At 43.6% G+C, this 15,223-nt stretch overlaps 1 protein-coding gene across 3 annotated transcripts in view; it reads right to left on the bottom strand.

Moving 5' to 3' along the window:
* Positions 1-15,223, bottom strand: part of FOXN1 (forkhead box N1) — a 530,094-nt gene that overhangs the window by 164,043 nt on the left and 350,828 nt on the right. For all 3 annotated transcript variants that reach the window (XM_086955164.1, XM_086955163.1, XM_086955165.1), the window contains one exon: positions 14,923-15,045. In XM_086955164.1, coding sequence (XP_086811290.1) covers positions 14,923-15,045 — 123 coding nt within the window. The remainder of the gene's footprint in view (positions 1-14,922; positions 15,046-15,223) is intronic.

The following is a 15,223-nucleotide window of genomic DNA, read 5'->3' on the forward strand; positions in this document are numbered from 1 at the left end:
CCCAGCAGAGGACTGTAATGTAGTCTAGCCCTGCAATTTTCAACTAACCTCATACAATGACCACTTATTTAAATCTCACAATGACAATCTCATACAATGACCACTTATTTAAATCTCACAATGACAATCAAATATGAGATTACAGTAACAAAGTCCATCCCAGCAGATCTTCCCATCATTTCTTTCTCCAACCATAAATACCAGCTTCGCCATAGCCGCTCACTTCCAACCGATATGTACAAATGTGGCCACTCACTTAGCAGGGAAGTATACGCCAGGCATTAATATGATGTCTCACCACGGCTTGCACCCACTGCGCAGCATGGTCACTCCCGACCTTCACAATGCTATCTCGTGGCCTAATGCAGTTTGCATGCCCTACACGTACCTTTTCATGTGTTTTCACCAGTGGCACAACACCAGTGGGCTCACTGCGTTTCCGAAAAAATGCTAATGTGGTAATACCGCCTTAAAATGCTGACTTTCCTTACTCTCTAAGAAAAACCTTTTTGTTCTTTCCTCCCTGTTTCACTTTCTCAACAGGCGTACTATTCAAACCAGGCAAAATAATTTCATTTTTAGTCCTGATGATGATACGTTTTTATTAGAGCAATGGATCGAAACGTCGTCGACTTTTTTAAGTGGATATACATGTAACTATTGTGTATTATTGTGTATAGTCTACGCTGGAGAACACTACCTACACTGATTCAAAAAGTGTCCAGGTTGCTCTGTTTCTTTGCCTGCAAACTCTGACTTTTGAATTCTCTCTACTACTCTGTCTTCTTCACAAGTACGGTACAGGACTGTCCTCTACTTTCAGTAAATGTCACCTTTGCATTCAATTTTATTCTTATATCTAAATAAATCCCTGGTCCAGCTGGACAGGAGAACTATATAGTTACCATTGTGTTCTATATTACATTGGTTTACATTTCTCAATGTGCTCAGGACCTTTGTCTCTTGAAATAGCATACACCCTTGGTCCTTAGCTACCTATTGGGTCCCCCTTGTTTTCTTATAAACTTGAGCGCAATCGCCAGATTGCAGGGGTTTGTTACACAAACCAATACCTCGTTTCACGAGGTGGGCGCTCCTAGTGCCCTTGTACAGTCACTCATTTACCTCTATTTTTCTTCACCTTGTCACACCAAGATATGCCAGCACATGCCCCTCTTTACACAGCAGACTACATCAAGCATTTGTGTTCAGGTCCCTCCCTCCTTTCCGACACCGCAGATGCACTCCCATTTGCTGATTCCTTCCTACCTGACCCACTAGAAAAACTAAAGAAAAAACAGGTCCGACTTCAATTGATGGTACTAATGCTAACAGATTATCTGAAGGCTGACGTTATACCACTAGGCCTCCAAGTCCGAAATATTCCCGGGATTTTCACAGATAACCCAAAATATATTTCCAACTTTAGCTATATCGGAACAACTTGCTCGAGGCATTGGTTGGCACTTGGTATAGATATAGCAACGGAGACATTGAAATCCCTAGAACAAGAAATAAATGATATTTTGAAACAGATTAACGACTCAGATCCTTGCTTGACCAAGTTGAGAAAACCGTAGCGGACTTCAACCGCATTGAGCAAAATAAAAAGGCCAATAAAATAAAAAAAGATATCAAGGTGTATAATATCGAGAACACCTACCCTTGTCTCAAGAAAGATTTCTACACCAACAGAGCTTACTCTAACCCCCAGAACAATAGACCGTGAGGCCGCTACAATAAACGTCAGACCCTAGTAGGATTCTCGGATACATCTGCTGAATCCTCAGATAATTCAGATCCTGACGAAGGGGCCAGTAATGCGAGACGTGGGGGTGGAGCCCAGCACAATTTTTTAGGCAGAGCCCAACCACAAACACCACAAAGAGGCAGGGTGAAGAAACCACAGAGATGGGTCAACCCACCAGGAGAGCGCAGGACGAGGAACAACTATTACCAATGGCAGTTCCCAATGAGGCACCAGATCCCATAGGGGACGTCTCCTTGGATTTTACACCTGAGATTATCCCCATCTTTAATCTGTCTGACCATAATTTGCTAAACCCTGAACTGGAAAAAAGGCCTATTGTTTGTTCCAATGACCCGTCCTAACTTCATGGACCTACAAACGGAACTCATGAGATTCTTCAGGTTAGTCCGTTTAAAAGCCTTTTTTCAACTACATCCTTCACCTACCATCCACTCGAGTACACCCTTTCGCCCACCATCCACATTTCTGCCCTCTGCAAGCATGGTTCCCTCTGAAATTGTGACTTTTGAAAAGCTAGTTCAAAAGGACCTCCAAGCCCTAGAGAAGAAAACATTGTTCTTTCCCTACAATATTTCCCGCGAAGAGAAGGATGCCATTAGGACACTTAAGAACAATCCTTCACTAATAATAACAAGTGCAGATAAGGGAGGTGGGATTGTCCTTCAGAACATTGATTCCTATAAAGAGGAGATTCTACGCCAATTAGCAAATACAGATCACTATCAAAGATTAGCAGGGAACCCCACTAAGGACATCCAGGAAACTATACTCAGACTCGCTTCCGACGCTTGTGCTGAAGGGTTTCTGAGCAAGAAGGAGTTTAATTTTCTCAATGTAAAAACTCCCCGGCTACCAGTCATATACACTCTCCCTAAAGTGCACAAAAGCATTGACAGTACCCCAGGTAGACCAATTGTTTCGGCCTGCGGCTCAGTCCTCGAACCATTGGGTGCCTTTGTTGATATTTTCATAAAAGATTTTGTGACAGGAACCATCTGTTATGTTAGGGACACTATGTCCATGGCCAACCTAGTAGAACACTGTCCCTTTGACCCTCTAGTTAATACCTTATGCACACTGGATGTAGAGTTGTTGTATACGAACATCCCTCAGACAGCGGCTCTACTTGTCATCCAGAAAAAACTCGACTCTCGTCCACGCCCACATAAAATACCAATTCTTTTCATTCTTCAACTCCTGGAGTTGTGTCTGACTAGGAATTTCTTCACCTTTGATAATGTGCATTATCAACAGATAAAGGGGACTTCCATGGGGGCCATTTTTGCCCCCAACTTGGTAATTCTCTTTATGGATGCACTCGAAACTGGCTCAATCATGATAGATACTAACCCTTTTCATTCAGGTATTGGGCTGTGGCGCCGATATATTGATGATATTTTCCTCATATGGAATCTTGACATCAACACGCTAGATCAGTTCCTGCACTGGTTGAATAACAATTGCGCTGACCTCAAATTCACACTCTCGCATGACAAAGCACAGATTGCATTCCTGGACCTGACAATCTATCACAAAGATGGTGAATAACTCACACGTCTCTTCAGGAAACCTACGGAGCGGAACACGCTCCTGAGCTATGACAGTAATCATCCTAGGGCATTAAAAGACTCTTTGCCATATTCCCAGTTTGTACGGATAAGACGAAATTGCTCATGCAAATCAGATTACTTTAGGGAGGCCAACATTCTATCCAACAAGCTCAAATACCGTGGCTACCCGAAAAGGCTAGTTAAAACTGCATCCAAAAGGGCGTGGTATTGCCCGAGAGAGGTATTATTGACACCAAAAGTATGTGACAAATCAGAAAGGAGAGCGTGTGTCACTATCTTCTCGCCTGTATCAAATAAAATCAGGAAGTCTATCCTTAAGCATTGGCCCACGATTAAAGCAGGCCCCATTAACTTAGAGAGACCCCTCTTTGCCTTCCGCAAAAGCAAGAATCTTAAGGACCATCTGGTTAGATCAGCACTACCTGCCCCTACATCAAGATCCACTATTGAATCAAATTGGAATCTTCCCCCACTGCTAGGACACGTTAAATGTGGTGGTTGTAACGTCTGTGGATATGCAATTGAGACACGCAATTTCAGCCATAATGGTGTCAATGTTGAACTGAAATCTTTCTCTAATTGTAATTCCAATAATGTTGTTTATGCGATATTGTGTCCCTGCCCGAAAATGTATGTGGGACAGACTACTCAAAAAGCAAAGACCCGCATTTGTCAACATAGGAGTCGGATTAGGTGCAGGACCCCCAACGCACCACTAGTGGAACATTTCTCAGAAAAGAACCACACTGAGGATGACATTCGATGGACAATACTAAAGGTTGTCAAATTACCACCAAGAGGTGGCCACCTAGCTCAGCTCATGAACCGTGAAGAACTAAAGAGCATCATCCAGTTTGACACTATACGAACTGGCCTCAACAGAAGTGAGGACTGGACTACACTACTGTAGCCTGATATCCACAAATGAACCTGACCTCATGAACTTTAATGTGTAGTTTGTTGAATAACCTTGACTTTCATCAACTACAGCAATGCTCTCTCATATATAAATGTGTAATCTGTATATAAGTCATGGTTTTGATTCACTGTCACTGAACCTTGCCCTTCACTCTCGCCATTTTTAATTGCACTTTATGACTCATGTACACCCTATTATCAAGTCATCATTCACCCTTAAAAGATGTCCGCCGCAGTTACATGCCCTTGCGGTAATGACTTGTAGTCTCACGGGCACGTGACATAGTATCACCTGACACTGACGCTTTAATATAGCCGCGCATTGCTCCTCAGGCGCACCGAGCGGTTAGAGCACCCCGGCAGATTCTCACCGTCCTTGCCGATACCACCTGACACCGTTCAACAACGTGGTAAGTCTACTATTCCCTGGGCTGCCCGCTCCTCAGCCCCCACCACTCCTCGTAACCCAGTCCCTCTTCTCCCAACAGCGGATCTTTTTATTTCAAGACCGCGCGGAAGGACGTGTAATTCTACACGATAACTGAAGTTTCTAAAAACCAGTGACATTCTCGGTAAGATACAGGCACATCGACCGCCACGAGCGTTGTATGTGATCCCCCACGTTCAGTTAACTCTAAATCCTTGCGTTCACAGTGCAAGCCTATAACCTATCTTGAACAACAGTTCGAAGCAGCGTACGCAACGCTAGTAAGCCTGAACCCGCCCTTCCTCGTAGGCTATCACAATACCGGCATCGAATTGCACAAACCTTTGTCGGAAGTTCCTTCACACGCCAGGCACGCCATTCACTTACTCCCCACACAATTACTGCCGTGTTTGCTAACTCCAGACCGGCATACTTATTCTAAGGCGGCTCTCCAATCCAGGATAGCCCCCCTTTATAATGGCATGACTTCTACCTCAGTAAAGCCTTGATACCAGCTCCGCCATAGCCGCTCACTTCGAACCGATATGCACAAATGTGGGCACTCACTTAGCAGGGAAGCATACGCCAGGCATTAATATGATGTCTCACCGCGGCTTGCACCCACTGCGCAGCATGGTCACTCGCGACCTTCACAACGCTATCTCGTGGCCTAATGCAGTTTGCACACCCTAAATTTACCTTTTCATGTGTTTTCACCAATGGCACAACACCAGTGGGCTCACTGCGTTTCCGAAAAAATGCTAATGTGGTAATACCGCCTTAAAATGCTGACTTTCCTTCCCTCTAAGAAAAACCTTTTTGTTCTTTCCTCCCTGTTTCACTTTCTCAACAGGCGTACTATTTAAACCAGGCAAAATAATTTCATTTTTAGTCCTGATGATGATCCGTTTTTATTAGAGCAATGGATCGAAACGTCGTCGACTTTTTTAAGTGGACATACATGTAACTATTGTGTAATATTGTGTATAGTCTACGCTGGAGAACACTACCTACACTGATTTAAAAAGTGTCCAGGTTGCTCTGTTTCTTTGCCTGTAAACTCTGACTTTTGAATTCTCTCTACTACTCTGTCTTCTTCACAAGTACGGTACAGGACTGTCCCCTACTTTCAGTAAATGTCGCCTTTGTATTCAATTTTATTCTTCTATCTAAATAAATCCCTGGTCCGGCTGGACAGGAGAACTATATAGTTACCATTGTCTTCTATATTACATTTGTTTACATTTCTCAATGGCTCAGGACCTTTGTCTGTTGAAATAGCATACACCCTTGGTCCTTAGATACCTATTGCGTCCCCCTTGTTTTCTTAGCAACAAATCAGCTGTCCAACTATTTGTAAGATCCTAAAGAAACATGTCTGAGCCCATCCAGCAAGAAAACGGTTTAAAACAAACACTATTAGAAGATCAAGGCAAAACCCGAAGCAGAACATCAATATGAAAAATACCACTAAGAAGAATTGTTCCACAGTAAACATAGCAAAAATGCCACACATTCCCAGGACAGCATAGTCAAGTTATTTGACACAGGAAATTCACGGACACAACATTCATATACATATCTATGCCTAAACATTCCAAAGAAGCTATCACCAGCTTATTTATCATCGAGGTCACAAAGAAGGAAGAACATTTTGTCAGAATCTACAGGGCTACAAACCACAAGCTCTAACAAATCCGAGATGATCATATGTCTTTAATGCAATGCAAGCTTTATCCCTAAACATGCTATTGAACTATGGGACCTCCTACCCTCCCCAAACCCGACACCTGCTTCATTATGGAAACATGGCTCCATCCCGGGCCCTTCCCTGTATTACCCTGGCCTTTCCTGAGGAATATACAGCCTTCAGATTGGATAGAGAACATAAAGTGGGAGGCAGTGTAGCCTTTTCTGACTCACTGAAGGTCGCTATCATTCACACGCTCCTCTGGCACTGGAAGGAGACGAGCATGTTTAAGTCAGAGACTCTCTTGAGGGATTTCTGGAAAGGTGCCTTAGTCTATTGCACTCTGGGTAACAAGAGAGACTTTAGCCATAAGTCGGTGGAGCGCTGCGTGCTGTACTGGCTTGCGGCGGAAAAGTTAATTTTATTAGGCGCTTTTAACAACCATGGGAAGGCGCTTTGGATACTGATGCTTGTTATCTGTTTACTCATCTTGCAATGCTAGAGCTACTGTAGAAGGTTTTTGCCATCACTCATACAGCTGGGCACACTTTGGACCTATTATTTACCAACTCTAAGCAGCTGGAAATAGATTTCCCTAAGCCATTAGTTTAGACTGATCACTGCTCCATCAGTTTTGAGCTGCCTGGGCTGGATGCCAGTAGGGCATTTAGACCGTAGGAAATAGGTCAACCCCCTTACTTTTCAAACTGCCTTTCATACCCCTGACTTACATAAATGTGATGAAATAAATGAGGCTTTAACTGGTTATCACAATTCTCTTATTCATTCCTTTGATGCGGTGACTACCCCCAAACTAGGCCTCCCTATATCTACCAAACATCCTGCCCTTGGTTTTCAGTGGAGCTGAGAAAGGACAGATAGATAGATTGATTTCATACTAATAGAGTGCAATTCTGCAAAATAATTATTCAAAGTCCCTAATGAGTTCAGCAAGCCTGTTGCCTGTAAGCCTGTTGCCTGGACACTCTGCTCCTACCACAGGGTCTCTGATTATCCACGGAGGGCTTTCTTTATTAAGGGATCTTCATGATTACACATAAAGAGCTTTGCACCAGAAGTAATATTAGGAGAGTACTCCAAATTTCTCGATGTGGACAACGGGAGGATACTCCCCTCTCATTGTTGGGATGTGCAGCCCTATTTAAAATGATCAATCTATCTAAATTGTTGTATGCACTTCAAAATACGCAGTACTCCGAGGAGCATTCCATGTACACCAGGGTCAACGAAGGGTTAAGGACGCTGCTATGGGATTAAGGTCACCCCCAGATATCGCCCTGAACCCAGCAATGGTCCCAATACAACAGAGGTCTGGCACTCCCTGATATTAAGGGTAATTAACGGGTGCCACACTTATTTGCTATCAATGATTGGTTATACTCCCCCCCCAGGATCACCGACATTTTGCCTGGAGTGTGCAGGGCTGGAGAAACTAACACACTTACATTATCTATATGGGTGCGGAGGCCTTCAGTGTTCAGAGCCTAGCACAGGCAACACAGGTGTCCTTTCTGGTGTGGCACAAGGCAACGAGAACGTTGGGCTGTCCCAACAAGATTACCGGAGAAACACTGTTCTGGAGGGCTAGGTGGTTGAGGGAGGTCTTCAAGCTTCAAGACTTTGAGAGGTGGGACACAATAGGCATTTCTAAAATTGGTGACATATTCGAGAACGGCATGTTCATGTCCTTCTCCTTGATTAGGCGAGAATACCAGTTACAGCATACTCAATTTCTAAAGTATGCACAACTGCACCATGCTTGGCAGGTAGAGGGGCTGGATGGGGAGGACATCCTGGAATGTGCCCACCTTCAGGGGCGCAATTTGTTGGAAGGCACTGGGCAGAGGCGCCATATCCCAGACATACAAGACTATAAACAACAACATACCGACTTATTGAAAAACTTGAGGGAGAAATGGACCCGGCATCTAGGTACAATGTAGGGCATTGATTGGGAGGCAGAGTTGATGCATCCCTGGGAGGTTGCGATCAAAGTGTGTCTACAACTAATCCAAATTAAGGTTCTATACAAGATCGCTAAAAGGTACAATCGATGGGTAGAGTTCCACACTTGCATTTTTGAGTTGCTCATAAGCAAAAGGCTCCTTTATGCACATGATATGCGATTGTCCTCACAAACAGGCATACTTGAACAAGAACATCCGGGATGTCTCACACATACTGAATGCGCCGCTCCCACTCGTCCCTAAATACATTTTATTAAGAATCCCTAATGATGTAGACCTCCTACAATTTAAACTCCTGTTTAGTGTTTTGGGCCTAATGTTGACGAAGAGAGAAACAGCAAGGTACAGGGGCGCCCTAGAAACGTCCTCCCTCCAGGAATGGCAACGAAGAATGGACCTCTATATGGCGGCCGAGAAGGTGATGTACCGGAGTAGAGGTTGCCCCTGTAAATTCATTATGATCTGGGGATGGTGGAGGGCATACTATGGATTGGATACGGTAGGTGACTGTATTGATGCATCTAATGTTGCAGTGGATGGTAGGACCAGGCTGGTTTTAGAGATAAGTTGGTTAGTTATCCAAAATAGCCTTAGCAATACCTTCATGTGTTGGCTATGTCTACTTTTATGCCTGGATAAAGGCACTTATCCCTATGGAATTGATCTTGCATATCTGTAGTATGTATTCGCTGAAATGGTCGCTTGTTGCGCACAACTGTCAACCTGTCTTCTTGGTAATTCATATCTAAAAACAACAAAAATACATTACTTTTTTTTTTTTACATTGCAACTAACCTTGGTCAAGGTAAATGGTGTCTTGTGATGCAGTTTTCATTTGAAGTGGAGAACGAGGCAGGATTATTTGTTCGCTCCCCCTTCCCCCACTGGCCTGTTTGAACTGGGCGGATCCATTGATTACGATGTTTAGTTTTAACAGAGACTTGAATGACAGTATTTCAGTTCAGTTTATGTGGATGTCGCTCTTTTACACATCACTGAGCCTGAAGATGTGATTAGTAAGTTATTATATGAGTTTGAAGTATTCAGTATGATTTCAGAATCATCTGTGAAAAATCTGTGATGTTCCTACTAAATGGGTGGAGGCCAAATGCATAGAGCTATCTTGTTCTTTATATGTTGATGAGGGGATTTAAATGCTTCGGAGTGATAATTACACAATATTAAGACGATTGTTATGATAGTGATCTAACCACGCTATTGAATCACTATAGGGAGGTCACACTGCACTGAAGGAAAGTGACACGCTCTTAACATGGAAAGGTGGCACTGTTCAAACTCATCACAGTGGCTAAATGTCCGTACATAATGCAGAACACACCTTTTTAGATACCGCGTGACTTGTCCAAGAAGGTTGTTGCTCCTGATATCCAGGCTCTAGGATGAGGGTGTGTCCAGGATATACTTAGACACATTAATGAGACTGTATCTCAGGATGGAATTTCCCTTCCTCATATTCTCAAATTCTTTTCTGTGTCCCAGTTGGGCACGATTGGTCATTCATTTCTCAAAATGGACCTTCATTTAAAATTATCAAGTATATTTTGGTTGACAAAGGCTATCTACCCACACTTTATTATGGAAAGATGCCTACTTAACTTCCCAGTCTCACTCTGAATGTAATTAAATCATAGCTAATGATGGCCTAGCAGAGAAAGGCGACCAGTGAGTACCCTCAGTGGATGGGTGACTTTAAAGTACTTGGAAGGATTAGACATCTGTCTTGTAATGCCTGAACTGAGCGATTGATAGGGACCCACTGCTATGGAAACGTTTGAACATCTAAGTGGGTACACAAGTCATGTTTGCCTTGCGCTTAAAAAATATTTAGATATTTCTAGGGAGTTCTAGGAGTGTTCACCAAATGAGGGCCATCTCCTCTTAGGACCATTGATGAAAACGCCCCCTTACTGATATAAAGGATGCTAATTACTAATTACACAAATAACTTAGATAAACAAGGGCTGAGATAGGAAAAAGGCATGGGGATGGTGGAAGTATCTGACCAGAATGAGGCAAAGATATATGCTCGGTAGGTAATAATATTCTATCAGTACAACAGAATATTTTACACAGACTATTTCCCAAGGATCTGGATGCATAGGATTGGGAAAGTTTTCCAAGGAAGTCTGCCGCTGAGAAGGAAGAAGAGAAATAAGGGCTCCCAGTGTGAAGAGAATAAATGACAATCAACAGGCTCTGGTCAGATGTAGGCCACTGTTCGCGAAAGGTACTAAAATGGCGACTGACCTCACATACTGTCTGCAATGACCAGAAGTAAAATTCAGGATGCTGGCACTATGACTAATTTTCCTGCAGCTTCAAATGGAGAATTGTACAGTCGCCATAGATCTGCAGTATGCATATTTATTTTCCAGGGATTCGAAAGCACAGAAAATGTCTTGGCTCCAAAGTGGGGAGTAGCCCTCTCCAATTCAAAGCGTTGTGGCTCAGCCAAAAGTCAAATCAGAGGGCATTCTCCAAGTTTTATAGTAACTGCTACTTGTCTATCGTGGATTTGTATCTAGCCATATGTTGGGTGGTTGGTCACGGCTGCAAAATACAACAGATATCCTTTGCAATCCATGTCTGCAGGTAAAAAACAACAAATTGACGTTGACATATCAGTCAAATCAATCCAGTGCTTTGATTTGCTTCCTTCAGCAAGGTTCGTAAGTATGTAGTATGTATCCATCGGGGACTGACTATCATCCACTGCCCCCAGATGTCATCACCACAGGGCAGTGATTCACCTGACATTAGGCACACTTTATAGTGCCCAATGCCAGACTCTGCATGAGGGCAATTTGAGTCAGAAGTGGCCAGACTTTCTGATCTACGAGTGGCCCTATCAGTTGTAGAACTGCAGGTACTTACTTAAAGATGAAGTAGCCAGGGGAAGCTTACTTGAAATCATGTTGAAGGATGTGGAAGGGGTGGATCTCACTTTTTATACAGGTTCGAAGATGTACAATTCTACAAAAAAGGGAGACTGAAAGCATTACAGGCAATGGCTTATCTATGGCTACAGATACGAAGGGCCATGAAATTAACATACTACATCAGATTCGCACCAACGTGGCAGTCCCTGGGCACACCAGATTGCCTAAGAGATCAACTGGCAACCTTTCTTAGGTAGACAGGAATACAATATGGGGAGAAGCGACTACAGGGTGGTGATCTTTTTCCATGGGAAGGAATGCAAAAGGCAGCTCAGGGTCAAATTTCAGGTTTTAAGTTGTTACAATTAAGGAGTTGGACCTGAGGTTTGAGAGGGGAGGATGGGAACTCTAATGAGCATGAAGAACAGTTGCAAAGGGCGAAAACAGGGAGGAAATAGATATGTTGCTGGTACTGGTTGATCCTGGAAAGTGCAGATGGAGAGCTTGTACTTCCAGAGAAGTTATGGGGAAGACGCTTTCCACAGCTACAGATCCAAGACCTATGGCAAGCATCAATGTGCACACTTTATAATACTGCACATCAAGGATATTTAAGAAGCAACCATCTCTGTTCCCTTCACAGAACCTTTTAGTCCCTGAAAAGGATTTTAGGACGGGGGGAAAGGGGCCCAGTGAGCTGTATGAACTGTGGTCTGGAAATGGCAGAAGATATTCATCTTTTCATGGAGTGCCCAGAGATACAGCAATATTGTGAAGATGTAAGTGCATGAGTCAGGTGCTTCGAGTTGATACTAAGGATTCATAATTTTTGGGAGAGTGGGCAAATCTGCGACATTGAGCAAAAGGGACAGTAAGCTGGTGTTCTATTTAATTGTGCTGGCGAGGAGGGAGACATGTAGAAAAGGGTTTTGAAGTTTCCCCCTGCTAAAACTGAGTGGCTAAATTCAGTGATCTATAGTCTGAGAATGGACACAATATGTAAGGAGTCAAGAAGTCCAAGTGTCTGGGGACCTCTGATTACATGGATAGGGAGAATAAGGTGGAAGGCAGTCAAAAGGTCCCATCTTTACACCTGACCTTGAACATGGAAGCCCGGAAGGTGCGGGCTAGTTCGGAAAAGGTCCATAACATCTTTCCAGGCTGACAAACCTAACACACTAAATGTATAAACAGGGAGGCATCCAAAGTGGTGTAGGTTGACAGCCAAAGGTGGAAAAAGGTTGAATGAGGAAAAAAATATATATGTGTGGAATGCTTGAATAAATCTCTGTCGCTGCTAATTACTTGGAGCCCCAGCCCAGTCTATCGTGATTTTCTGCACCATGCCACCTCAGTTTGAACCCAACCATTTGGAAGGCATTTGGAACCCAATCATTTGACCCTACTCCAATAGGAACAGTCTATCCTGAACTTCCAGCCCAGGTCATCCCTGAACCAGAACACAAGCTACCCAGGACAGTTTTGCCCTGGTTAGGGCTCTTTAGTTGGGTATAGCATTAGGCCACATGTACAAAGCATGTTTGCAGTCTCAGGCCGTTCAGGCCGTTTCTGACCACAAAAATGCTTTTACATATGTTGAAAGCACAAATTGCAATCTGTGTTTACGATTTGGTATTTGGAAGGGGTGTGTTTTGGTCATCCCAATGGGATGCGTTAAAGTTTTTTGACCAAATTCTGGTAGTGAAACATTAATACTTTACCAACTCCTTGAGGGAAAAAAATTGTTTCGGTGTAGGCAGTCAGCCAGGCAGTGTGTAGGCAGTGATCTTACAGATCACTTGCCTACTCTTGTTTTAAATGCAGACTGTTCTCCTTTAAGGGATATGGCTGCATTAAAAAAAAAAGTGCTTTAAAAAAAAGCAATTACAGACATGGTGGTCTGCTGATCCCAGCATACCACAATCCATGTAACCTACCTCAATAATATTTATGCTGTAGGTCAATCTGCGACCCACTAGGAATCGCAATTTGAAAGATGTACATTTTTTTATGTCAGGATTTGCAATTTCCTAATTATGATTTTATAAGGCTCACAATTCGGAAATCGCAATTCTAGATTTTTATAGATGTGGCTCTTGGTTCCAGTGTCACAGGGAACAAAGGACCGGCACCTGGGAATACCGGTCACACTTATTGGGATTAATTGAAGTATACAAAGTAGTGATGGGTGTAATGCTGGTAATCATTTGGAGCAGCATCCCAGCCCATAGTTATTTTGCACACCATGTCACCTCAGTTTGGACACAGCCATATTCAAATCAGTCTGGAACCTAATTCAATAACAAGAACAGTCCAGCCCGAGCTGGCAGTTCTGGTACTTCATGAACTCATACATAAGTCAGTGTAGCTTGTTTGCAGCCTCACATTGAGCACAGGACTCACGTCGGTCCTACTGAAGGCATAGCACTGAAGTACACAGTGGAGAAGTGTGGCTCAATGGTTAGAGCGGCAGACCCTGATGCAGAGGTCTAGCCCGGGACCAGGGTTCAATTCCCTGCCTTGGTGGGTCTTCGGCTCAAAATTTCCACGGACCTGATAATTCTCGCCTCGGTGCCTATTCCAATCATGGAGTCCCACTCTGTAACTCTGGGCAATAGCTTGCTTAATCTCCACAACGGCCCCATAACGCTAAGGATGCCTGGCCTCCACCTTGGGGGTGCCCAAGAGTGGGCGCCTCACAGGGAAAGCCAGGATGGGTTCCACAGCGGTATTCGTACAAGCGCCTTGAGACCCTTGCAGGTGAGTAGTGCGCTATACAAGTATCAATTTAAATTTTTACATTTTTACACACAAAAAAGTGATGGGTGGAATGCTTGAATTAGTGTATCTTGTTGGTAAATATTTGAGGCTGCATCCCGGTCCATCATTCTATTGCTTACCATGCCATCCTCAATTTGGGCCATATACAAATCAGTCTTGAGCGTGCTCCAACAGGAAGAGCCCAGCCCGAACGGCCAGGCTAGGTCTCCCCAGAGCTGGGAACAGAACGTGGCATCAAAGAAATATTTCCTGATCAGAGATTAATTTTTTATGAACCTGTTGAAAAGTTATTCTGCCTTTATTACTCTTTATCAGTCTCTATCCAGAACACTTGGTCATTATTTATAGGTTTGAATTTTCCAGCCATCAACAACTGGGAACATGACTATGTCCAGCACTCGGGAAGAACACTTCATAGGGAGTACAAGGCACATCTTCAGTTCTGCCCTGCTAATCAGTAGGTGATATAAATTATAGTTTTAAACATAACAGAGCTACCAAAGAGAACTGTAGTCACGATAAGGACAACTTATGCTACATAAAGCAGCCATGCACTTGAGAGACACTGCTGAATGGATACAGGACGGCGCAATATGACACAAGATGAACAAATGGCCTTTTCTGAAGTCGGAGGTCACACTTAGGTGCAGTGAGAGTCAGGATGTGTATATCTTGATATAGTTGGAAGTGTACCACACATACTTAAATGGCGAGGGTAGGAGGAGGATGCAGGATTTACACATTGAGTGGAAGTAAATTAACAGTTGAATATAGAAGGGAAACAGCATTCTGGGCCAGGAGAGGCAGTCAAAGAGCCATAGCGAGAAGCTGGAATCTCACAGCCAGTTGTAGCAAGCGCACAGACACTGATCTCACCTGGTGAAATGGTGGTGGTGAGCAGTACATTTGCTGGGATGGTGGCTGGTAACGGTACATCTCCGCCCGCGCTTCCTGCTGGGGTCTCACCAGGAGGCTTGCCGTTAGCTTCACTTCTGAACCCTGCAGTAGCATTATTGCAAAAATACATTAGCGCAATGTTCTTTTCGGAGAAAAACTTCACCCACTAGTTTCTTTTTTCACCCTTCTTTCCCAGGCACTCACCTAACTACCCCTATGTATCCTAAGAAACTCTTAGAATTGGGAGGACCAAGGCCTACTTTATGTGCAGTAGGTAGCC

Source organism: Lissotriton vulgaris, chromosome 2_1 (genome assembly GCF_964263255.1).
Source record: "Lissotriton vulgaris chromosome 2_1, aLisVul1.2, whole genome shotgun sequence".
In the NCBI taxonomy this organism is placed as follows: Eukaryota; Metazoa; Chordata; class Amphibia; order Caudata; family Salamandridae; genus Lissotriton; species Lissotriton vulgaris.